Here is a 23,870-nt window from a genome sequence, read left to right as displayed (position 1 = left end):
GTCTTCGAGAAAAAATCCCAGCGGAGTGTTGCGGGGAAAAGAACGGAGGTCTTCTCACCCCCCAAAACAGGAGGCCGCAGCGCGACTCTTCGCTTTGGCAGGTTGTCTTGTCAGACCACGTCACCGCTGTTTCTTCTCGTTTTGCCCCTTCCAGTCTTTCCGTTCTCTTCTCTTCTCTTCTCTTCTCTTCTCTTTCTCTTCTGAAAAAATATGCGCAGTAAACCGCTGGAGAAGAAAGCTCGTGTCACCGTTTCTTCTCCGTTGCTGCGGCGTCACGCCTCGTGAGGCTGGAGCGAAAGCCGATGACCGCCCCGAGCCCCCGTTTGTCCACATGACGTCTCTCTGCCAAAGGCCTGGTGGTGAGAGGTTAAGTTGTGTATTTTCTCTTTCCCTCTTTCTTCCAAGTCGCCCTTTCTCCTTGGAAGCGGAAGATGATCTCGATCTCGATGACAGCAAAGATTCCTGCGACTCGCCGCCGCTTGTCTCTGTCTCCCTCGGTTTCCGCACGCGCGCTAAAACCCTCTCGCACATTCTTCTTCTCCACGCTACTCTTTTTTATCGCTTCTTTCTTCTTTCCTTCTTTCTTCGTTTCACGTCAGAAGTCTCCACGCAACCGTTCCTCCTGTTCCTACCCTCACGGTCTCTCACCCCGTCCTCTTCTTCCTCTCCTCCCTCTGTTTTTCTCCCACTTCCTGTTCCGTTCTTATCTTTTCTTCTGAAAATGGGAGCCCCTCTCTTCACTGAGTCCGCCCTGAACTCTCAGCTCGAGAGCTCCCAGCGTGATCCCAGTCCTTGCTCCTCTTCTTCCGCTTCCTCGTCGCCTCCGTCTTCCTCATCTTCCTCATCTTCCTCGTCTTCCTCGTCTTCTCCGTCTTCCTTTTCTCCATCTCCTCTCGCACTGCCTCGGATTCGCAAGTTGGATCTGTCCGTCGTTCAGCGCATCGCTGCAGGGGAGGTGGTATTGCGTCCTTCCTCTGCGTTGAAAGAGCTTTTAGAAAACTGCATGGACGCTCGGAGTTCTTCGATTTCCGTGACCGTGCAGAATGGCGGATTCAAGTTACTCGCCGTCAGCGACGATGGCTGCGGAATCTACCCGGAAGACTTACCCATCTTGTGCCACAGGTTCACCACCAGCAAAATGAAGTCCCTCGCCGATCTCAGGTGCATGCGCACCTTTGGCTTCAGAGGAGAAGCTCTCGCAAGTTTATCTGTCGTCGGCCATGTTGAAGTCACCACCCGAATCGCCTCCCTTCCTCACGGATACCGATGCTCCTACGACAAAGGCGAACCCGTTCTCTCCTCTTCTGTGCCGGCTTCTCATTCTGTTTCCTCCGGCTCGTCGCCAGTGCCTGCTGGGGTGTCCGTGGCGGCGCGGAGCCGTGGAACGACTCTGCGCGTTTCTCAGCTGTTCCACGCGTTTCCGGAAAGACGGAAAATGCTCGCGTCCCCGCAAGAGGAATACTCCAAGTGTCTCGAAGTCTGCACGCGCTACGCAATCGACAACCCTCATATTAAATTCACATGCAAACGCCAAGACAAAACGCAGGCAGACCTCTCCACTTCTGGATGGCCTCGGCTTTCTTCCTCATCCTCGCCATCTCTCTCTTCTTCGCCATCTCTCTCTTCTGCTTCTTCTCAGTGTATCTCTTCTTCCTCTTCTCCGTGCATCTCTTCTTCCTCGTCTCCGTCTATCTCTTCTTCCTCGTCTCCGTCTATCTCTTCTTCCTCTTCTCCGTGTATCTCTTCTTCCTCTTCTCCGTGTATCTCTTCTTCCTCTTCGTCCTTTTCATCCTCCTCGGTCTCTTCCCTGTCGCGTCTCTCTGTTCCGTGTGTGAAGAGCGAAGAGGAGGAACGAGCGCCGAGTGCGGAAGAACTCCGCCGGAGGAAGGAAGAGAGTCGCCGAGGCGGCCAGACGCTGGCCGTCATCCAGAGAGCCTTTGGCTCCACTGTGCGGTTGGGTTTGATGGAAATAGACTTCTCGTTTTTTCTTCCCCACGCAGCGCGCCGCTTCGCCCCCAACTCACGGTGCCGAGACGCGGGTCGCGAGCGGCAGGGAGACGCCGGAACCGGAAGCGAGGACGAGGAAGCACAGAAAAAGAGCGGAGAGAACGCGCGGAAGGAGACAAACCGCGAGCAAGGAGACCGCGAGCGGGACGGAGACCGCGCCGGAGGAGAGAGAGGAGGGAACAGGGAGAACGTCGAGGGCGAGAAGTGTGGAGACGAAGAGGAAGAGACGGGAAACAGGGACACAGGGGACGAAGTGAAGCAGGCAGAAGAACAGCGAAACGCATGCAAAGTATCGGTGTGGGGATATGCAAGCCGCGTTTCCGCGGGCGCGAAACCTCCGGGAACTTTCATTCTCTTCATCAACAGCCGACTCGTCGATGCTCCAGCTCTAAGGTATGGCCAGTCCTCTGTTTTGACTTTTTCCTCACTCCCGTTGCTTCCTTTTCTCTCTTCTGACCTCCGTTTGCTCTTGTCTCTCTCTTCTCGTCCTCGCCATATTTCGCTTTGTCGTTGTCTCCCCCTCCTCGCCCTTCGTTCTCTGAGAGTCTCGCTCCTCTCTTCTTCCCTGCCTTGGCGCGCTCCGGTCTCTTCCCTCAAGCGCCTCTCTCCCTCAAGCGTCTCTCTCCATCAAGCGCCTCTCTCCCTCAAGCGCCTGTCTCCCTCAAGCGCCTCGCGTCTCTTCTCCCATTTGCGTCTCCTTTTCTCCAGAAAAAGCATCGAAGGCGTCTACCAGGAACTGATGCCCCGCGGCCTAAAGGCTTGGGTGTACCTCTCTTTCTCGCTGCCGGCGTGGCTCGTCGATGTCAACGTGCATCCGACGAAACAACGCGTGCAGCTTCTCTACGAGGACTTCGTTGCGGCGCACCTCTCGAGACACTTTCGAGTCCGTCGAAAAGGCCCTTTCGCCACATGCATGCCGCAACCAATAGCCACGAGTCTGTGGACTCTCAACCAGTAACAGAAGCGCATGTTGCTTGTGCACCTTCACAACTGTACACATATGCTTTCGAATTATATATGCATGTGCATAAAAGTACCTATGTATGTATGTATGTATGTATGTATGTATGTATGTATGTATGTATGCGTGTAAGTGTATGTATGCATGCATGTAAGTGTATGTATGCATGCATGTAAGTGTATGTATGTATGCGTGTAAGTGTATGTATGCATGCATGTAAGTGTATGTATGCATGCATGTAAGTGTATGTATGCATGCATGTAAGTGTATGTATGCATGCATGTAAGTGTATGTATGTACGTATCTGTGTGTGCACATATCTATGTGAGCCGTGCGCATTAGTAGAAACGTGGCGGTTATGTTTCGTTGCTGTTTTCAATTTGTGTTTTTCATGGGTGCATCCGCTGTGGATGCTCATGTGGAGTTCTCTTTACTTTTCGTTTTCGTGTCTTTCTGCTTCTTTAGGAACGCCTCGGCTCGCAAACATCCTCGCAGATCTTCGACGTTCAGCGAGGCCTATCTAGTCACGGCCCACCTGCCTCCTCCAGTTCGCCTGCAGCGCTCTCTCAACGCTTGCTTGTCGTTCCCTGGACGTCTTCGCAGGCCGACGACCACTCTGCTTCATCCGCTTCTTCGTCTCCCTCTCCTTGCTCCTCCTCTTCCTCCTCTTCTTTTATCTCTCGTTCGTTTGTGGACAGCGAGGGAGAGAGTCGAGGAGTTCGGACAGGACACGAAGAGAGAGAAACAAATGCAGACGATGGACAGTTATCAGCGAGACTGCGAGACACTGCTCAATCGAACGATCGCGCGTCGAGCAACCTCTCCGCTCCTTGCGCCTCCTCTTCCCCCGTGTGCTGTTCTTCCTCTCGTTCGTCGTTCGCGTCTTCTCAGCCAGTGGCGACGAAGAAATTGTTGAATCCAGCGCGAGTTCGGACCGATTTTCGCCAGACAACGCTCTCCGCCTTCCTCGCCACTGCGCGCTCAACCACCGTCACCCCAAAATCAAATTCCTCTTCCTCTTCTTCCTCTTCTTCCTCTTCCTCGTCTTCTTCCGCTTCGTCCACTTCTTCCACTTCTTCCTCTTCTTCCACTTCTTCCTCTTCTTCCACTTCTTCCTCTTCTTCCACTTCTTCCTCTTCTCTCTCGTTACCCGACGCGTGCCAGGACGAACCACGCAGAGCGTCCGACGCTGCGGGAGAGGGAGAGACAGCCCCGGTCGCGCGGTCCTCTGTGTCGTCTCCCGGATGCAGCGGGGTGAAGCCACAAGCGTCGTTCTTCCGCTCTCGTCCTCCCCTTGATCAGTTTGTCTTGCGCAATTTTCCCAGCGACGCGTTGTATCTCTCCTCGGTGCAATCGCTGCTCCAGGCGGCCCGCTGCGCGGGCGTCGTTTCGGCGCGCTTGAGCGAGCGAGCGCGGGAAGGCGGCGCCGCTGCGGAAGAAGGCCGCGACGCTTGGCTGCAACAGGCAGTCTTCGTGGGACCAGTGAGCGAAACGCATGCGCTTCTCCAGCACAATCATCTTCTGCTCCTCGTCGACCTCCAGAGAGTCATGAGAGGTACGGGCGAATGAACGAAGAACGACGCGAGAAGGGAGAAGGAAACACGGAGGGTTCTGCGTGGAGAACAAGGTCAAAGACAGCGAAGCGGGAATACGCTTAGGAGCGACGGAGGCTAGAAGGGAAACACTCGGACCCGTTTCTCTGGTAGAGGTGCTCATCCTACAGATCAGGCAGAGAGCGGAGGGGAAACGACGGGAAGCAGGAGAGGACGTGAAATAGAGATTTGAGGACGAGGGAGACGAGATGCGGGAGACGGGAAGAGCAAAGAGGAAAACTGAGACTCGAAAACGAGAACCGCAAGTTTTTCCTTGCACCGTTTTATATATATATATATATATGTGTGTATGTATGTGTATGCATGTGTATGCATGTGCCTTTGTCGTCCCCCCGTCGGGGCTACAGCGTTTCTGTACCAGTCGATTCTGATGCGGCTCGGCCGTCTCCCGCCGCTGGTTCTGAGTCCGCCGTTAGTCCTCTCGGAGCTCATCCGCGCGGCTCTCCGTCGGCGTCAGCGAGTTGCCAAGCCTGACGAGAACGCAGAGCCCAGTGGGAACGGCGTTGAGGCGGCGCATGCAGCGACCGCCGAGCGCGCGCTGAGGCGTCTGGTCAGCCGTCGCTTGCTCCTTTGCGACTATTTCAGTCTCGGCGTGGTTGCGGAGCCGCGCGCGCCACTGAAGAAGAAACGCACGAGAGCAGAGGTGGACGAAGACGGCCAGGAAATCGCCAAACAGACATGGCTCCTCAAGACAATGCCTCTGGCGTGCGGCACTTACTTCCCCCTCCAGAGTCTCCCGACCCTTCTTCTCGAGCTCGCTCTGGACGTGAGTCCTCCACAGACAACGGGTGCACAGCAAAAGAAACAAACTCCTCTCCCCATCTCCACGTATACTGTGCCATACACCTATATATATATATATATATATATATATATATATATCGGTGAGCACTTGTAGACGTGTGTGCGTTTGTGTACGCATGCGTGCGCAGAGTTGCAAACTTCAGGGCGTGCCGCCACGTCTGTGGGTGAAGCCCGTAGGAGTAGATGACTGAATAGGTGTGTGCCTACACCTGTGTGCGTATGCGCGGCGCCTGTACATCGATACCAATGCCTAAAGGCGCATGCATGTGCACGCGTGCATGCATGCTTTCATTTCAGCTTCCCCACGCCGCTGTATCGACGCGTTGCGTTTGCGCAGGTGGACTGGAGTGAAGAGGTGTCTTGTCTTCGAGGTGCTACCCAGGCGTTTGCGCGCTTCTTCGCGTCAGTCCCGCCTGCTCCGGCTGCTTCCGATTCAAGTTTGGCAGTCTGCCCGGAAGTGCGAGATATTTTTTCCCTGCATTTCCTGCCTGCATTGCGAGGCTGCTGGAAATGCGCTGTACCGAGAAAGTCCGTCTTTCACACATCTCCAAACCTGTTTGGCTACAGTAGAGTGACGCCGTTCCTCCAAAACGCGTACCCCATTGTTGTGCGAAGGGTCAGAAACACCTCGTCTGTCGTCTACGTGTTCTCTCGATTGGCAGCGCGACCGCATTCTCTCTCTTCTCTTTCTTGCTCCTTCTCTTCTCTCTCTTCTCTTTCTTGCTCCTTCTCTTCTCTCTCTTGTTCTCTCTCGGGGTCGGTTGCTGGTTCGCCCTGTTGATCTCCTGCTTCGTTCGACTCTCCCTCCATCTTCCCTCGTTCTCCAGCGTTCCCGCGTTTCGTATTCGTTTCCTCTTGCGCCTCTCCCGTCACGCGTCTGGGCTCTCCTTTTGTCTCCGTTTTCTCAGGTTTTTCTCTGACGGGACCGTACGAGTTGTGGCCTCACTGCCAGCGCTCTATCGCGTCTTCGAGCGGTGCTGAACTGTAACGGGGAGAAGCGACATGGAAGAGAGAGGAGCAACGCGACCGAGGACACGAAGGCACGGGAGAGAAGGCAGAGACGAGGTGGAGGGAGCAAAGTAATAAACGAAAAAAGGAAAAGAGGACAAGAAGGGAGGAGATAAAGCAGGTTGAAGGAGATGCAACGCGGGTTGAAGAAGCTCTAGAAGAACGGATAGAAGGAGAAGCGTTGTAAAAGATGAAAGAGGGAAGGCAAATAGAATAGAGAGAAAAGCAGCAAGGCACGCTGTGCCCCGTTGACTCTCACTTCGCGCCTGGAAGTCCGTGCGGCGCGCGTCACTTTTTTTGACAGTGGGCTGTCTCGCAGTCACACTGGTTTCGGCTTTTATCTCCGACTTGAGGTTCCCTTTTCTTTTGTTTCGACACATTTCATCTTTTTCTTTCTTTTCAAGCGTCGGCTCCTTCGCTCACCACCGTTTTCGTCCTCTTTTTATCCGTCGCTGCCGTCCACTCTACCTCTTTTGCACGCCGCTGCTCGTTACGTTTATTTTGCCTGGGCCTCGCGCGAGTCACGGTGAGCAGTCTCACCAAAACGTTTCCAGATTGCCGAAACTCAATGACACAGCAACGCTTGCGCCTGCCCTCGACGTGCAGGAGTGCTCTGCGCAACTCTCTCTCCCTCTCGCTCTCTGTGCATGTGCTGTTCTCCCCTTCTTCGACCTTTCAGCAATCTCGTGGCTCTTCCTTCTTCCTTTACCCCGCATATCCTCCCCTCGCTACTGCGGTGCTTCTTGTTCTCGGTAGGTTCCTCGGTCGTCCTCTTTCTGTTCCCGGTCTCTCGCCCTCTCGACGGCTTTTTTCTCCAGCGGTTCGCTGTCCTCTTCTTCCCAGTTGCCTTATCGTTGTTCGCTTCCCTCTCCGCGCTGACGCGCTGATTTTCTCTGCTTCCCGTCTCCTGCGCTCATGCCTGTTTTCGACATCGCCGCTTTGCCGTTCTCCGCTTTTGCACGGTCTCACGCCTTCCCGAGAAAAGAGTTGAGAAAGACGGAGTCTTTTAGTTGATTGACGGACAGGAAGAACAGAGTACGCCAACGCAAAACAACCAAGACACGAGCAAAACCGTTGAGAGGAAACAGGCTCCGCCGGAGAAACAGGCGCGACCGGGAACAAAGAATCCTCCGGATCCCCCTGCTAACGTGAATCTGGAGAACAAAAAGCGGTGAGGCGGAAGACAAAAAGAAATGAAGGCCAGCACTCACGCGGATTGAAGGCAGAAAGCCAAGGCGGCAGAGCATAAGAGAGAAAAATAGGATGAGACGAAAGAAGAAACGAGGAAGGATAGAGAATGACAGAGATGCTCCAACAACAGAGAGTGAGTGAAGGAGAAGGAAGGCGTCGAGAAAGGCGAAGGATGGCGGCGAGGAAGGCGTCGAGAAAGGCGAAGGAAGGCGTCGAGAAAGGCGAAGGAAGGCGTCGAGAAAGGCGAAGGAAGACTGCTCGACGGGGAGGCGCGCCCTGGATAAGCGTATTCAGTGAACTGCAACCGACGCTCCCGCATCGGCAAGTTTGGAGGCCTGCAACCGGCGACCGCGGGAAGGACAAGGAAAGCGAGAGGGAGGGAAAAATGAGACAGATACCCACAAGAGCTCACGAAAAGGCAAAAACGCAACGCGGTTTGCCGCACAGAGGGGAACGGGCATCGAGAGAAGTCGACGCAAAACACGAACGTGACAAGAGACGGGAACACTGCACGTAGGGGCAAGCGCGTGTGTGCTTTGGCCGCATATTTAGTCATTGACATGCAACGCTATCCGCGTTTTACCTCCAGTTTCCTTCTCTTCGCCAGTTGCCTCTTGCTCAGGTCTGAACGAGTTCCTTCGATAAAGAAGAGGGCCGCCTCCAGAGTCTTGTCTTCGTGTGTGGATGCGTTCGCCTTTTCGTCCTTCCTCTTTTTCTCCTTTCTTTTCGCGGCGTCGGACGCTTCTGCAGGCGCTCCACTGCTGGGTTGTTTGCGCTTTTCTTTTTCTCCCTGCTCGTCGCGTTTCGTTCGCTCGCGGCGATGCTTCTTTCCGCGGCCATCTGCAACAGCACCACACGAGAGACAGCGCTTGGCAGAGGGGAAGGGAAGCCTGTGGAGACAGAGGGAACGGGAGTAACGCGGCGGAACAAGAGACGACGGACACAGAAAGAGGCCAAAAAAAACGGGGGAGAACAGGACTCGAAGCGAGATAGAAAGACAGACTGCCTGGTGTCACCGACGGCGAACAGAGGCGAGAGCAGCTGCCGACACGAGGGGAGAGAGAAACGCGTCGATGTCGTCTCCGCGCAAGGAAAAGGAACGGAATCGTCGCGCTTACCTTCGTTGATGTTCGGGGCCGTCGCTTGCCGAGCGCTGTGCAGAACAAAACCACAAAACAAAAGTGCATGTCTCTCTCGCTTCCCCGGCCGACGCTCATGTGGAAGAGCTTCTGCTCTCCAAGCATAGGAAGAAGCCAGCAAAAGCGCAAATACAAACAGAAAGGCAATCGGGTATTTTCTCTCGACCGGGGAGACTGCCAAATCGTCCTAGCTTTTTCGCGTGGCGACTACCGGCTACACAGCAAAAGAACAGCGAAAAGGAGAGAGATGTGCATACCTCTACACCCATTTAATTGCATGTGCATACATACACACATACCTCTTTGTATACTTACGAGCACGTACGATATTAGTGATACAGATTGTATGGTTCAGTTTCTCCTTCCTTGCCGTGGCAAAAATGCAGGACTACGCCAATCTGCATATATCTACGAATGCACCTGTCTCCAAATCGATGCATGCATGCCTGTATCGATATGCACGTTCAGTGTGCTACAGTGGCGACGAGGGGAGGGCGCTATGCCGGCCGTTTGGTAGGAGGCTTATCTGTGGGCTCGACATGGAATGTGCAAAACCTCCAGGAGACAACAATGAAACGCGGGAAACCTTACTCGCTGTGTGGACTGCCTGATTCTCCAAAGACATCCTCGTCACTGTCAGACGGCGGCGGGCGCTTCTTTCCTTTCTCGCGTTTCTTCTCGCCCTTCGTGGTCTCCACGCCCAGCAGCTGCGATGCCACTGCGTCTCCCTGGCGAAAAGACAGAGGGCGAAAAATATCACGAACAACGTGGACGCGTACACGGCGAGAACAGGACAAAGATTGGCCGAGGCGAGACGACGAGGAGAAAAGCGAGAGGCGAACATGCACAGAGATGCCAGAGAGGAAACGGGGGCGTGCAGCGAGAACGAAAGTCAGCGCCAACGAATAGGAAAACAAAAAAGGAACTTGCCGAAATGGAGACTCGCAGAGCTCAAAGAGAGATACAAGTAGGGAGAGCGCAAGTGACACAAGCCTGTGTGAACGGCAGAGGCGGTCTCGCTTGCCAGAGAGAAAACGCGTCGTTTTCGTCCGAAAAGAACCTCTTAGCGGCGACGCCCGCCACGCGCTGCCCCGGCTGCCTCCGTCTCTCCCCATGCCGGATGCTAAATGCCTATCACAACTGGATTAATCTGAAACTACAAGCGGCCCTCGGTTCCCTTTTCCACTGCAGTTTGCTTCCGTTCTCTTGCGTACCTCAATGAAGGCCCGAGCGGCTTCGGCGGCAGCCCGCTGCTCGTCGTTCTCCGCTTCTTCGGCGACGGTCGCGTCCGTCGCCTCGACGCCTTCGTCCTCCGCAAGCAAATCCCTGAAAAGCTCCTGCGAAACGCACGCACAGACACCACGCCCGCACGGGCGGCGCGGGAAAACAGAAACGGCGTGGCCACTTTCCCTCGCGAGCATGCGTTTTCGACGGCCTATCACGCGCACACCCAATGCGATCGCCCTCGCCCGGGGGTGCTACAAACTTCTTTGATGCACCTAAAGCTCTGTACGTTATCATATCCAAATGTATATTTATACACACTTACGTACCTACATATATATATATGTATATATATATATATATATATATATATATATTTGGAAAGATACACAAATACACACCGCGCATGCGCACCAGACTCAGATGTGTGCGCGCGAGAGGTTCCGGGGAGACGGGGAGGCGAACCTCGCTCGGAAAAACACTGCGACGGACGCGAAAGAGAGCCCGAGAACCCGGGAGACACCCGTACCCTGGTTTTGCTCTTTTTCTCCTGGCGAGCTGTCCATCCTTCTTCACTTTGCTTGAATTTGTGAACCTCGCACTTAACGTAGGCTGCGTAGTTCTTCTCGCGCAGTTCCTCTTCCACGTCCAACAACTCGCGGACGATGCGCCTCTTCACGTCGACCTGGCGCAAGCAGCAAAGTGAACATCCATGTGTGGGAAGCAGGCGCCATAGCGACGCGTCGCCGCGCGGCTCGCCGCGTCAATTTGCCTATTTCGCTGGCCGCGACGAGTGAATCGAAGGAAGAACGGGAGAAACCCGATCTCCGGTCCAAACGGCACCAACACAAAAGCCGGAAACCCATGACCCATCCCTTGCGAGGAAATCCACGTCTCATACCGCACGGCTACGTGCCTGCAGACACATCAGGGTTCATGTGTCGGCGAAAACACTGACGCAGGCAGCGGCGCACATCCGTGCAGAGTTATACAAAGGAGTGCGTAAGCACCCATATCGTCGCACCCGCGCCCACACATACATATGTACATTAGCGCATATACACAGGTGGTCGGGGATAAAAAGAACTGCGTGCTGGCAAACGAACTACGGTCCTGGACGCGAGATCGCCTGTCGCAGGTGTCTTATCTCGGCTTCCCAGTAGGGCGGTGAGTGCTTTCTTTGTTTTTCAGGAATGCATGCGTTCGTGCCTGCTCCCCCGTGCAGTTACCGTGGCCGCATCGTAGAAAGTAGTGACCACAAATCCCCCCGTCGGATGCAAAGCTGCCTGAGCGTAGTTCCCGCAAAAGGCCTTCAAGAGCTGTTGCACCGCTTGCGGCGGAAAGGGAGCGTTGCGGCCTCCGTCCGCCTCATCGCCTTCGTCTTCTCGCCGAGCCGCGCTGTGCGAGACGGCAGCTGTCTTGACAACGCCTTCCAAGAGACGGGAGCCCTGCGCGTCGATGGCGAGGCTCAGCATCACTGGCCTGGACACAGGGAAGGAAAACGCGACTGCCAGAGTGACCGAGAGACGCGTGCGCGAAAGCACTGCTACAAGTCTGTGAACACACCTAAATATATACATACATATATATATATATATATATTTGTATAGATGGATGTATATATGTGTATGTGTATATATCTGATCTCTCTTTTTTATGGATATACTGAAAACTAGACAGACGGATGTGTACGATATGTACATAGATATATACAGAGGGCTAGACGAATATAGACGGCGAGAGGGACTCCGCAGGGTGGCTGCGCGGGTGGGGACGGTCTCTTGCGGTCACGACTGCATGCGGAGCGCGCTTGGCGTTTTATGCATGCCCCAAAAACGGAAACTTTACAAGTCAACGTGTGTGTCAACCGGCAGTGCACGAAAGAAGAAGCAAAGCTGCCAGGACACCCCGGCTTGGCCCGACCCGTATATCTGCACATGCGTTTGAGTGGCAAGATGGCCGCGAAGTGCTTTCGCCTCACCGTTCTTCCCAGAGAGGTGGAAGCTCTTTGCCTCTCCACTGCCTGACAGAAACAGACGTTCGTTTTAGGATTTTTACGAATTTTTTGAATCCCGCAATGAGCGGCTGAATCGCAGCTGGAGCGAACCGCAGGAGACTGAGGACAATCGAAACGCCTGTCGGGGTGATCATCTCGCTCAAATGCCGCAACGTGTGCACCTTCTTCTCGCCTTCAGCTTCAGCCGCAGGGTCGTCGGGCGTGCCGAAGAAACAGAGCGAGGGAGAGAGCGCTTCGGGGGGGGCGAGTGCGAGGAGGGAGAACCAGGAAAACGGGAGGTATTTCGGGTTCTGGAGGTTCAACGCCGCGAATAGCCGTTTCGCGAATTCGCCCTGAGACGCCCGCACGCGCCGGCACGCCTCCGAGAGCCGCCAGAGAACGGCGGGAGTCTTGGAAGCCAAGCAGGCGTCGAAGTCGAGGGCTGCGAAGACACGCGCGACCAGAGAGAGCTCAGGGACACACACAGACGCTGGGCACGGACCGCAGAAAAGAGCTGGGAGAGAGGAAGGACGCGTGCCGCACAGGCGACGCCGCGCGAGCACAGACAACCCCCAAAGTCCGCGCCGACTTCGTTTTGAAGCCCACGGAGAGAGGGTGCCGAGGAGGCACTCATGCACCGCGTCTGGGGTTTCTCGGCCAGAGCACAGAAATCCGGCGCATACAGAACATGACGATCATGGCTACACCATGACCGGTTATCACATGATAAGTTGAGAGCGTCTCTGTACAAATGCTCCGCGATCCACCGCCTTCCCGCCTCCCCGCCCAGTTCCTCCCTTCTCTCTGCGTTGCGGCGTCGGTTTCCGAGAGACCCGCTGTGCACGGCCTGTGTTGTCTGTTGCCTGCGCGCCTGCGGAGCCTCCGAGAGTACATCACGCCCAGTCCGGAGCACTGATCGTCGCAGCCCCTGAGCGTTTCCGTCTTCTCCGTCACTTACCGCCGACGAGCTGTCGCACGTGCGCGGTTTGCACCAGGGGAGAGGCCAGTAACTTCTGAAGGATGAAATTTCCGAAGCGACCTAAGCAAACCGCAGGGAAGGACCAGCAGACACGCACTCTCCGTGGAACGCCGAGAAAACCCCGCCGCAAGCGGGGCGGAGCGAAGGCCGAGAACACCCGGGAGTCTTGCGGGTTTCACCTACGGGCGCCTCGGCAGAGACCGCGCGGCGTCGTTTTGAACAGCTCACCTTGGGCAAGGTGGTTAATCCGCTTAAGCATCCAGGAAGAGAAGAACACTTGGAAGGTTTCCGGCGCCAGCATCAGGGCGGCGACTTCGAGGACGCGACTGCCAGTCGGGCTGTCCACGAGCGCATCTGTGGGGAACGAGCAACAGCGGAAAAGTGTCGATCTCGGGAAGAAACGTGCGAGGCTGGTGAGGCGCACGCGGAGGGAGACGCGCACGGGAGGCCCGCACGAAGAGGCGAGAAGGGCGGGAAGCCGCGCCGAATCGAAAGAGACGCGCACGCGAGAGGCAAGGACGGACGAGAACGAGGCAAGGGGAAACAACGAAGCGAAAAGGGAAGCACAAAAAGCGGCGGGACCCCATGTGGAATAACCTTAATGTAGTAGGATATTGAAATCCAACACTTTTAGCTAAGCAGCGGGTCGGCGGATTTACCTGCAAGCTGCATCATCTCCTCTCGCCGCGTCTCCTGCGATTGAGGCGAACGACAAAGAACAACACTGAACAGCCATTCTAGACATTCCATGGGATCCTGTTGTTTGCCTCAGTCTACAGATATATACATTAACATGCGCAGATGTATATACGCCTGTGTAACAGTTTCCACATGTGGACCTAACCCAGAGACACACAGCTGCGCGTAACACGGGAACGAGAAAAGACACAGGTTTGGCGTTCAGGAAAGCGCATCATTCGTCGTCGCCACCGCGACTCGAATTTACACTGGCGCCGAGAAAGGAGACGGAAAGCGCAGCACGCGCGAGGAGCGAGAGGAGCGGCGGCAACGGCCACACAAAGGCACACGCCGCACGCCGGGGAACCTCCGAACCTACAGCCTGTGTGTCGAGTCGGAAAATCGCTGCAAGAAGTCGCGTTTTGGCCTCTGTTCGCATGCACAGCAGACGACGAAGACAAAAACACAAATTGACAACACATGGAGGACAGTGAACATGTGATCTCTCTCCGCGTGGTAGTTTCTTCCGCATGGGCACCCAGTGTTTAGGCGCCTGGCAATGGCTTGCAGTCACACAAATCTACATCCCCACATTTACAAATATACATAGCGTGTAGGTATATGAACATATGAGCATATACGTGTATGTATACACATGCACGTGTATGTACCCATCTATGCACACACACACGCAAATACCTTATGCGTGCACGCCTGTATATCTACCAATCTATCTTTGCACATTCACTCTCTCTCTCTCTCTCTCTATATATATATATATATATGTAAATTATACAGATATATGCATATATGTATACATAGAGTTTTACGTGTGTAGGAATATGTCCTGAGATTGAAGGAGGCGTCTGCAGAGAAGAGAAGAGAGCGGCGTACGTTCGAACTGGGGCGTCGAGGCTGTGACGTGCAGGAGGAGTTGGAGAGCTGGCGACGCGTAGACGTCAAACAGCAGCGAATACGGATTCGCGTTGAGAGCAGCGGCGACGTCCTTGGCGATCTGTTTCAGCAGCGCCAGGAGAGACTCATTCGCAGGGAAGAGCTGAGCACCGGGTGCGCCTCGTGCATCACTCGCCGAGTCGTGTCGCGTGCCGCCCGGTTGCGAGAGGACAGGCAGGCTCTCCGTCGTCTCTTGGCGGCTTTTCCGGGGTTTGCGTCGTCCTGCGAACGAGGCGGGAGTCCAAAAAACAGAGAGCAGATGTTCGTGTTTGCCTGTTCTCACCGGCGATGCGGTGTCTTTGCGATTTGCACGTGAAAAACCAATTCTCTGATTCCAGAGCCTTCCGGTGCAGTCTCTCGCGTTTTCGTGGTCACACGGGTGCGCCTCAAATCACACGAGACGCTGTGTAGTGCCCGTGACACTGAATTCGACTCTACACAGACAACGACAGCGAGATGGCCGCGAAGGCAAAGAAGGCTGCAGAAGTCGAGACGGCGACGACGGAGGAGAGGAACGGCTGAGGGGAGTGCGTGGCGAAACAGCAACGGGAAACGGGAATCGAAGAAGCGCGAGCGCCACGGCGACAGAGGGGACGGCGCAACCCAGTGACCCGGTCTCCACGGGAACTCTTCGCAGAGTCGAGCTGGGAGGTGCCCAGCAGGCGCGCGTGCGCCTGCCCTTGAAAAAAAGAAGCGAAGGCCTCACACAGGCAGTCCACCGCAGCACAGACTTCCCGGTGTGGGGCTGCAGGCCGGGAAAGACGCGTGTCTCGCGTTTGCTCCTCACCGAGTTCGTCGACTGACGGCAGAGAGTAGATGCCTGCTGCGGCGCGAACAACTGCGCGGAAGACGTGAGAGCCGGAGCTGTGCCTCATGAGAGAAACCCAACCGCCCTGCTCCGACCTGGAGAGGAACCCACAGGAGGCAGACGGGCACGAACGCCGAGCGGTGAAGGACGTAACGAGCAAGGCGACAGGCGAGAAGCGAGAGGCGCGGAAGCGCAGCGGAAGGCAGCACGTGTTGAGCGGAAAGTGACGCGGAGGGAAGACACGTCGACAGAGTAGAAAAACACAGATGTGCGGCTCACTCGATCGCATGGAGTGAATAGAGCGCCAGGTCTTCGACAGACTGCGCAGAGCCCTCGTCGTCGCCTAGGAAAGACAACGACAGAGAGAGACGGAGACAGATCTGCGTTTTTCGCCCAACTCTCAGTCACGGCGAGGGCGTCTCCATCGAAAGCCCCGCTGCAGAAGTGCCTTTGGAGTTCCTGCTGAAAACTGGACTTTTTCCGCAATCGATCGCGCTCACGTCCCCTCAGTACTTTGCGCATGCGCGCCTCTCTATCTGCGTACCAAACGACCGATTGGCCTTTTCGCTGACCGCCGGATCGATTCACCTGTATGCCGAACCCATCTGTTTCCCCGTGCGGCAAGCTCGCATTCGCCTGTCAGGTTACTCTGGAGCCCCGCCGGGGCGCCGAAAACCTGCTGCGGTCGCTGCGAAGAGCGGTACCCGCATCCTTCATGCAACTCCCCGACTCGCAAATCTGCGGCTGTCCCTGGCGCTGCTCTTCCAGTTTCGGTCACTACGCGCTCACCCGCCTGCTTGAGTCGCCGCTCCGCGTCGAGCACGCACGGCAGCGCGCCAAAGAGCGTTTGGAGGACGTGCGATCCGCTCGCGTGAACCGCCAGCTGACCTGCGAGGGGCGAGTGCAGTCGCGAGCAAAGATTGCAAAACAAAAATAAAGCCGAAACGGGCGCGCGCCGACAAGAGGCCGGGGTTCGCGCGGACTCTAAAAACGCGAGGAACCCGAAGAACGGAGAGACGGAGGCGCGAGAAAAAAAAAGAGAAACGACGAGGGGAAAGGGAAGAGCGGCAGAAGGCGTCAAGCGACAAGAGAGCTGCAGGGGCGACCCAATTCGAGGAAGGCGATCGCGCGGCCTGAGAAAGGAAAGAAACGCACGTTGTGGCTGCAGCCGCGGAAGCCCAGGCACTCCGCTGCCTCGCCAGGTTCCCCCTCACCTGCACTTCCCGAGATCTTTCGCAGGAGCAGACGGAACGCGTGGACGCTCTGTTTCTGGTCGCGTCGCACGTCTCGAGCAGAGAGGAACCCGGCGAGGAGGCCGAGGATTTTTTCGACGACTTTGCTGCTTCGCTGGTCTGTGAGCGCCAAAGGTGTCTGCGGAGGAACCGCACCAGGAGGCAGATGGTGGCGTGAGGAAGGAGGGGAGAAAGAAGACAAAAAGACGCGGCGGAGAGAGCGCAAGACAGCGCGAGGGCCGAGTCTTTCTCAGACGGGGCTGCGTGAGGCAATCGGGAAGAGAGTGGGGCGGGAGCGGACGAGGGACTGTCGCGGCGCTCTGTCCAGACCTACCTTGGAGGCAATTTCCTCGGCCGTTGCAGCGACGAAGGTTTCCCATTCCTCGTCGGATTTGAAGGCGCGCTCGTCAATGACTTGTTTCACGTGCGCCAAGTATTCCACGTAACCATCGGCAGTGCGTTTCCCGCCCTTTGATTTTCCTTCTTTTTCGGCTCTTGCTCGACCAAACGACGACGACTCCTCCAGCGAGGCGTCGGCCTCCGCCTGGTCCCCGTCGGTCGCGCGTTCAGCAGCACTCGCTTTTCGCTTGCTGACCTTTTTTTCGGCGATCCGCGTCGAGGACGAGAGCGCGTCGTCTTCCGCGTCTTCTCGCTCCTCCTCCGCGTCTTCGCTTCCTTCCTGAAACGGCTCTTCCTCGCCTTCTTCGAGGAGGGGAACGGTCGCCGCGGTCCCTACCCGCTTGTGGCGCCGCCCGCCTCTCCGCTTACTTTTCGCCATCTTGGGCGGCTGCGCGGGAGAGAAGGCGCCGACCGCAGTTCCCGCAAGCGAGGAGCGAACAATCAGAGGGAACAAAAAACTGAGGGGACGGAGAAAGGCAGCGGAGACGAAGTCAGAAGGCAGCCAGCGAGGGGAGGAGTCGAAGAAACGCAGGCTGACCAGAAAGGTACAGAGCCGAACGCTGATTTTGCGCGACGGGGGAGGGACTAGGACGAGGGGGGCCACGAAGCGAATGGAGAGGAAAGAAGATATGTCAGCGAGAAACGAAAAGGGAAAAGGGAGCCTTCTTTCGGATTTTGATAGGAGTCGAAATGGAGGAGGACAACAGGTGGGAGACGTCGATTGTGCGACGCTCTCAACGGAGACGCTGGCACTGCGCTTGTTGCGCAGCAAAGCGCGACGGGACGAGAGACACGGGGCTCCCTGCCAGGGAACCGAGGCAAGTTTCTGGTCTCCTGCAGTTCTCGTCCACGACTTTACCCCGTTCTTCTCCCTTTCTTCTGAAGCAACTGCGAGGCAGGAAGAACAGCGGCTGCGTCCTCTGGCGAACCGCCCGTCGTATTATACACGCGGCGGTGGAGTCGCGCCTTCCTGGCAAGCGACGAAGCCTCGAACCGGGTTTGGATCTTCGCTTTTCTTGACCTGTGTGTGCGTTCCATCGAGTCCCTGTGTGGACGTTCCGTGCGGAGAGCGACGAGGCTCTTTTGCTTCGCTCCTCTGCGGTGTACAGACAGCTTTCCACCAGCGCCGAGCGGAAGAAGTCGGCTCTTTGCGACTCCGCGGCGTGCGCCAGGAGGGCTGCATGCAACGTTTTGTGGGCATGTTCTGCGTGTGTCTCTCGTTGCGCAGAAAGAAGGCCGGGAGAGCCGAAGGGACGGAGTCGGCGTCGATTCCTAGCCGTCGGCGGAACATTTCAAAAAGCCGTACAAAGCAGTCGCGGGTTGGCTGGTTTTCGCCTCTTTGCCCGCGAGTTTCGCGTTCGCACGCGCTTGTGTTTCGTGACTGAAAATTTCGTTTCCTCCCAACAACGGAAGGTCTGCGCTTCTCGCTCGTGCGGCGCAGTGTCCGCTCAACAGTGTACCGTCGCGACTGCACCACGCGCAAGGCTTTCCTGTTCTCCCGAGGTCGGCTGCCGACAAACAGGAGAACTGGGGTTTGAAACGCGCTCCACGGACTTCCTAGCCATGGCTAACGCAGCGACAACGATCGTCTGCTTCGCGCCCCGTCTCGGGAGGCTCGTGTGACGCGCGGCCGCCCGGGAGCGTTCAAGGCGAGAGTCTGTGAAGAATCGAGCGCAGATGCTTTCGAATGCGAAGAGCCTGAGAGACGTAGGAAGGCTGAGTTGTACGTCTTTTTTCGACCCTGAATACGGCTCCAGTGATGAGATACAGGCAGCCAAGTTCTTTATGACTGCTGTGCACCACAGAAACAGCTATAAGGGTGTATATAACTAGCAAGGGCAGCCGAAGGCGATGTGTCTGTAATCTGAGGCGCATCTCCAGCGCAAATATCAGCTTCAGAAATCCGTATGTGCACGAGGCATTTTCTCTTGAAGGGGGTTTTCCGTGCCAGGGCTGAGCAGGTGAGAATTTTGCCTCGCACCCTTCCCCGTGGCGAGAAATCGTTTACCCCTACAGGCACTGCTGCCTCACGTCTTGTCAGCGAGGCGTCGAAGGCAGTTTGTACCAGACCCGACGGCAGGGGTTTTTGACTGCACACTCTGGTGTGAGGGCTCTGCAGCGCACCCCTGGAAAGTGCCGTTTCCCTTTGAAGAACACGGGGCGTCTCCGCGTTTCTCGCTTCCGAGAAGCCACGAGAGAGACGAGAAAACGAACCTGCTCATTTTTTGATCCTTTTCGCTCTCCGCCGCCGCACAACCTCCCTGGTCGAAGGAAAGATCCGCTCTCGTGGATGCGCTGAGTCGCCCGCCCTTCCTTTCCGTCCCCGCTCCCGTCTCCTGTGCCTTTTCCGGCAGTCCCCCGTGTTCGATCCTGTTCTCCCGCATTGACGCGGCCAGCGCCAGGTTTGTTGGCGAACCTTTGTTAACGCGAAGCGCGCGTGACTGGGGAGGCAGGCGGCAGGCAGCGGAGCGGTCGACGCCGAACACCTCGGAAGCACTAATCTGGGAAAATGGAAGTCGCCGGCACTGTCAAGGTAACTGCGGGGGAAGCTGAAGCGCGGGGAGAGCGGAGCGGTTGGGACGACAGTCGGACGGAATGGAGGGGACGAACGGAACGGCGGAGGGGGCGGCGATCCAGGACGAACGCGTCTTCCTTCGGCGTGCAGACGTTGGTGTTTTGCGGGATCCTGCTCTCGGTGGCGTCGTACGTTTTGGTCCGCAATCGACAGAGACTCACCAGGCTCTTGGCTGAGCACGACCCGGCCCTGAAGCGGACCGCCGCCGTGCCCGAGGCGCAGCCTCTCTCTCTCGACGTTCTCAGCCCGCTCGGAATCGCAGTCGCTGGGCCCGAAGCGCGAGACACAGTCGATGGGGCAGAAAGCACCGCCGGCGTCGCTCTCACAAAGAAACTCGCGCGGCAGCACTACGCCCTGTCGCTCTTCCTGGCTGCGACCGCCATTGGCTTCGCTCTGTACAGCCGCCGTCTTCCCTTTCTCGACTTGTTCCGTCGGCCGGCGGCTCCGCCGGAAGAGCCCTCGCTGGTGCGGCATGTTTTCCAACTCTTCTCTGGCGGCCCGCAGGTGGAGCGGACTGCCGCCGAAATTGAACGCTTGGCGTACGAGCAGCTGGGCTCGGGCTCGTCGCAGACCTCTGACACTAGCGTTGGCGACGTGGTTGCCTGGCTCTTTGGCGGCTTCGAGGCGCGTGGTGAGCCGGAGGAGGCGTCAGTTGCCTCCTACTTGGTCGGCGTCGTTCAGGACGGCCTCGCACAGCTGACAGGTGCGATCCAGGGCGCGGGAAGCGTGAACGTGGGGCCGAGCTTTGGGAAGTGGTTCGTCTTTGCAGCAACGCTCTACTTTGCAGGCTGGGTCACATCCCGAACCATCCGAGCGGAGACCCGGGACGTGGAAGGAAGGTGGGGAGTGGTTGAGCGTCAGGCCGTGGAACGCGAGGCTTTGGCGGACGAGGGGGAGAGAGTCGCGGACCGGTTGACTCGGCAGGTTGCTCAGCTGGAGACGCGTCGGCAGGAGGCGGAAGCGGACGCCGAGCGGCAGCGCACCGAGCGCTTGGAAAAGTCTCGCCGCGGGCTGCAGCTGTTGCGAGAAGTCGTGCAGCGCGCGGAAGCGGATGTCGCGAGTATGGAGGAGGCTGTCCGGAAGGCGGAGGAGCAAAAGGCCAGCAGGGAAGCGCAGCAGGACGAGGCGGCCGCACTTGCCGCTCAGATGGTGGCAGCAAACGAGGAGGTCGAGCATCTCGAAGCGAGGCTCGTGGTCCTCGAGGAGGAACTGAACGCGGTCTCTCTGAACGTGGCTAAGCTGATGATGCTCGCGGAGGGGCTGCCTCCTAAGAAAGCGGGAGGGAAGGCGAAGCGAACGAGTCCAGAGAGCGAAAGCGCGGAGATGGAGAGAGTGGAGAGCGAGACAGGGGTGATGCTCACGGTGCTCGACGAGCTGAACGACCGGGTGGCGGCGGCCACGACGCAAAGAGACGCCATCGCGGCACGTGTCGGCAGCCTGGCCGCCGACAGTCGGCGAAAGGCGGAAAGGCCCCAACGGGAGAAGGAGGAGGAGAGCAAACAGCAGATGCAAATGATGTGCGAGGAGATCGAGCGCATCGAAGCGGAGAGAACAGCTGTAAACGCCAGGGTTGCAGATTTGGAAGCGAGAGTCGAAAGAGCAACATCTAAGATTGAAGAGATTCGCCAAGCAGCGGAAAGCAATGTGGACGCAACGAAGCTGCGGTCTGTGATTCGGGCGACGGAAGGGTAAGCCCAGCGGAGGGGAAGCGCACGACTGACGCGTTCCCGAGAGCGTCGCGTTGCTCGCGATGTCGCGTTGACAGGTGCGGAGATTGCCCGGGAGGAAGAAAAACGGACGGTGAGACGCTGTAAACGCGCGCGTTTGGGGGTCAGACAGGTGACCGGGCGCGGGGACTTCCTGTCGCAGAAGGCCCCAGCGCCGATTCGAGGCGGCCTCTTCCGGGGCTACACACACGACGTCCTGAGGAAACAGAAGCGGGACAACGCTCAGAGGGAAGCACACAGACGTTGACGCGATCGACACCACGACAGGCTTCCCCCGATTTCCCCAGCGCAACACGAGACGTACACTGCTACAGAAGGGTTGTGGCGAGAGAACTGCTTGGTAATGCCTGTGCGACTTCTATGCCTTCCGTTTCCTATGCTTCACATGTGCGCCGTGTTTTGGGAAACGTGCGTGGCACTAAAAGTTTCGAGAAGACAGCCGCGACAGAGTGAGTCCGCCGCCAGTGCTCTGTCCAACGGCTGCACACGATTGTCGCGCCCAGAACACCTCCCGGGAGAAAGCGGCCTCTGGCTGGAGGCCGATCGAGTCCCAGAGAGACGATTTGCGCCGAATCTGTAGGTTCCACGATCGTTGGGTCTCGCGGCCAGTGGGGGGACCCTAATACCCCTGCGGTCTCAGTTCCATATAGCAGTGTAGTCGGAGCCTCTCACCAAGTCGCTGCGCTGGCCAGGGATCACACTTCCCTTGTCCGGGGAGCATGACCCCCCCGACGCAGCTTTCGGTGAGTGCGGAGCTGTGCACACCCGACACTGCCGGGGCCCAAAAAAGGCAAGAGTCTCACGTGGAGCAGACGATCGGAAATACCGAAGATGCAGGAGTTAGATTCTTCACGACACAGCCGTTACGTTTTTCTCGCAAGTGCCGGAGTGGCTGAGTTCACGCGCAGAGAACTGTTCCAGGGCTGCGAGATCCTCGGGCAAGTTGAAATCCGTGCGTTCTTCACAGTAGGTGCAAAACCCCGCGCACTGGTACGTCACACATACACAATGAACCCCTGCATGACGGCCGCACATCCTGAAAGACAAAGGCCTATCTCCATCGCTTTTGCTACAGTCGGTCCCATTGCTGAGCGCGTAGGAGTCGCAGCACGTGATAAATACCAGCGAGGTACGATAGGGTGTTGCGAACCGGTTGACTGGTGCTTGGAGTTATCTGGGAGTGAACGTTCTATGTGTCAAAGAGTCGACCAATATAGAGGCCCCTGGAGAACGTTACGCGCTGGATGGCTTTTCGCTCGCGTTTACCATCGCGGCAGCACCGCTCGTCAGCGTAGGGGACTGAACTGGACAAGGTCGGGAGAGCCAAAAGGATTCTTTACAGAAAAGACCAGATTTATACTGCACCTTCCCACCTGCGCGTTTTTTATTGCTAAGCACAGCCATCCGCCTTGTCGTCTCGGTAAAGTGGTATGTTACGAATGAAGGCGATTGGCGACAAGGTACCAGGGAGAAGCGTTTAGGAAACGTCTCACAGAGCGGCGCGCTTCCACTCCGTCGACACGGTGAAACGGACTCTCCAGCACAGATTGAGCAGACAAGGAAAGGGGTGGGGGCGCCAGACTGCATAAGTGACCGTCTGCTCGCATTTATTGCCCGGGACACCCCAGCCTTTCGACGCAGGCACATCCGGTGCCCGCTCGTACAGTGAGCGATACCTCGAGATGCGGCCGGTGTGGCCAGCGCAAAGTCTTCGACGGTGCGTTGATGAGTGACTCGCAGATCGAAAGCCTGCATATCTGGACCATTCGTGCTTGCGTTCCGCCCCGACCGATGCGGAATAACCTTAATGTAGTAGGATATTGAAATCCAACACTTTTAGCTGTCTTAAGCAGTCCAGTGGGGTGGTGGTGTACAGCAATCATACGGAACCTCCCCAGAAAAAGGTAGTTTGTATAAACCTAGGAATCCGACGGACTGGTTTAGATCTTGAATGTCTTTGCCTATCGGATCCAAGTTCCATCGTGCTTTTCATGACCATCATGTTAAGTGCATTAAGTATAGTGCTGTCCAGCAGCTCTTTTGATTTCCATGAACGGAGTTACATATTAGATTATCTGGAGTACAAAGGTCATTGCAACCAAAAAACCAAAGAAGTCGTTTTGCTAAGAACTAACGCGATCTCCTATTTCCTAGTACCATTAGCGAACTCTTGGTCAGATCCTAAGTACGCAGTGAGCTAACTAGATACAAGGAACTTGACAAGCATTACTAGATAAAAGGCACACCGATAAAAGACAAGGTGTGCCAGGAATAGACTCACGGATATAATGAGTATTCTCGAAACACCCTGTATTATTTAACTCAGTTAATCAGTGTTAGGTTTGATATTCTGTACCAACCGATCTAAAATCGCGATGTCTTTTTGTTACGTGACGAGCGGTGTGTTTAAGACTAGGTTACATACGCTCATTTTAATATGCAGTTTAACTGGAAGCTCCTGCAACAGATGAATATATCTTGGATGATTGTATATTAGCGGCTAAATGTCAACCAAACATGCGAATTTTAGGTTTTCCCTGAAATCTATTTGGAAGAAGAGGCTTCTATTTCCACA

At 56.4% G+C, this 23,870-nt stretch overlaps 3 protein-coding genes across 3 annotated transcripts; 2 read left to right on the top strand and 1 right to left on the bottom strand.

Annotated features, from left to right (window-relative positions):
• Nucleotides 1–721: 721 nt before the first annotated feature.
• Nucleotides 722–5,576, top strand: NCLIV_039530 (putative DNA mismatch repair protein; the record flags this gene model as incomplete). Its single annotated transcript, XM_003880862.1, has 5 exons — nucleotides 722–2,400; nucleotides 2,716–2,890; nucleotides 3,434–4,523; nucleotides 4,929–5,347; nucleotides 5,514–5,576. 5 exons carry the CDS (start codon nucleotides 722–724, stop codon nucleotides 5,574–5,576), a joined length of 3,426 nt encoding a protein of 1,141 aa, XP_003880911.1.
• A 2,298-nt stretch (nucleotides 5,577–7,874) lies between these two features.
• NCLIV_039520 (conserved hypothetical protein) lies at nucleotides 7,875–17,372 on the bottom strand (the record flags this gene model as incomplete). Its single annotated transcript, XM_003880861.1, has 18 exons — nucleotides 7,875–7,919; nucleotides 8,168–8,424; nucleotides 8,703–8,737; nucleotides 9,315–9,451; nucleotides 9,938–10,060; nucleotides 10,477–10,632; nucleotides 11,177–11,429; nucleotides 11,929–12,385; nucleotides 12,902–12,982; nucleotides 13,151–13,276; nucleotides 13,582–13,615; nucleotides 13,980–14,029; nucleotides 14,495–14,776; nucleotides 15,342–15,457; nucleotides 15,642–15,705; nucleotides 16,152–16,250; nucleotides 16,577–16,733; nucleotides 16,929–17,372. The coding sequence occupies 18 exons, from the start codon at nucleotides 17,370–17,372 to the stop codon at nucleotides 7,875–7,877; spliced, it is 2,916 nt and encodes a 971-aa protein (XP_003880910.1).
• A 2,130-nt stretch (nucleotides 17,373–19,502) lies between these two features.
• Nucleotides 19,503–21,260, top strand: NCLIV_039510 (conserved hypothetical protein; the record flags this gene model as incomplete). Its single annotated transcript, XM_003880860.1, has 1 exon — nucleotides 19,503–21,260. One exon carries the CDS (start codon nucleotides 19,503–19,505, stop codon nucleotides 21,258–21,260), a length of 1,758 nt encoding a protein of 585 aa, XP_003880909.1.
• Nucleotides 21,261–23,870: the final 2,610 nt, after the last annotated feature.

This window comes from Neospora caninum, chromosome IX, assembly GCF_000208865.1.
Source record: "Neospora caninum Liverpool complete genome, chromosome IX".
Lineage (NCBI taxonomy): Eukaryota > Apicomplexa > Conoidasida > Eucoccidiorida > Sarcocystidae > Neospora > Neospora caninum.
This window is presented reverse-complemented; position numbering and strand designations above follow the sequence as displayed.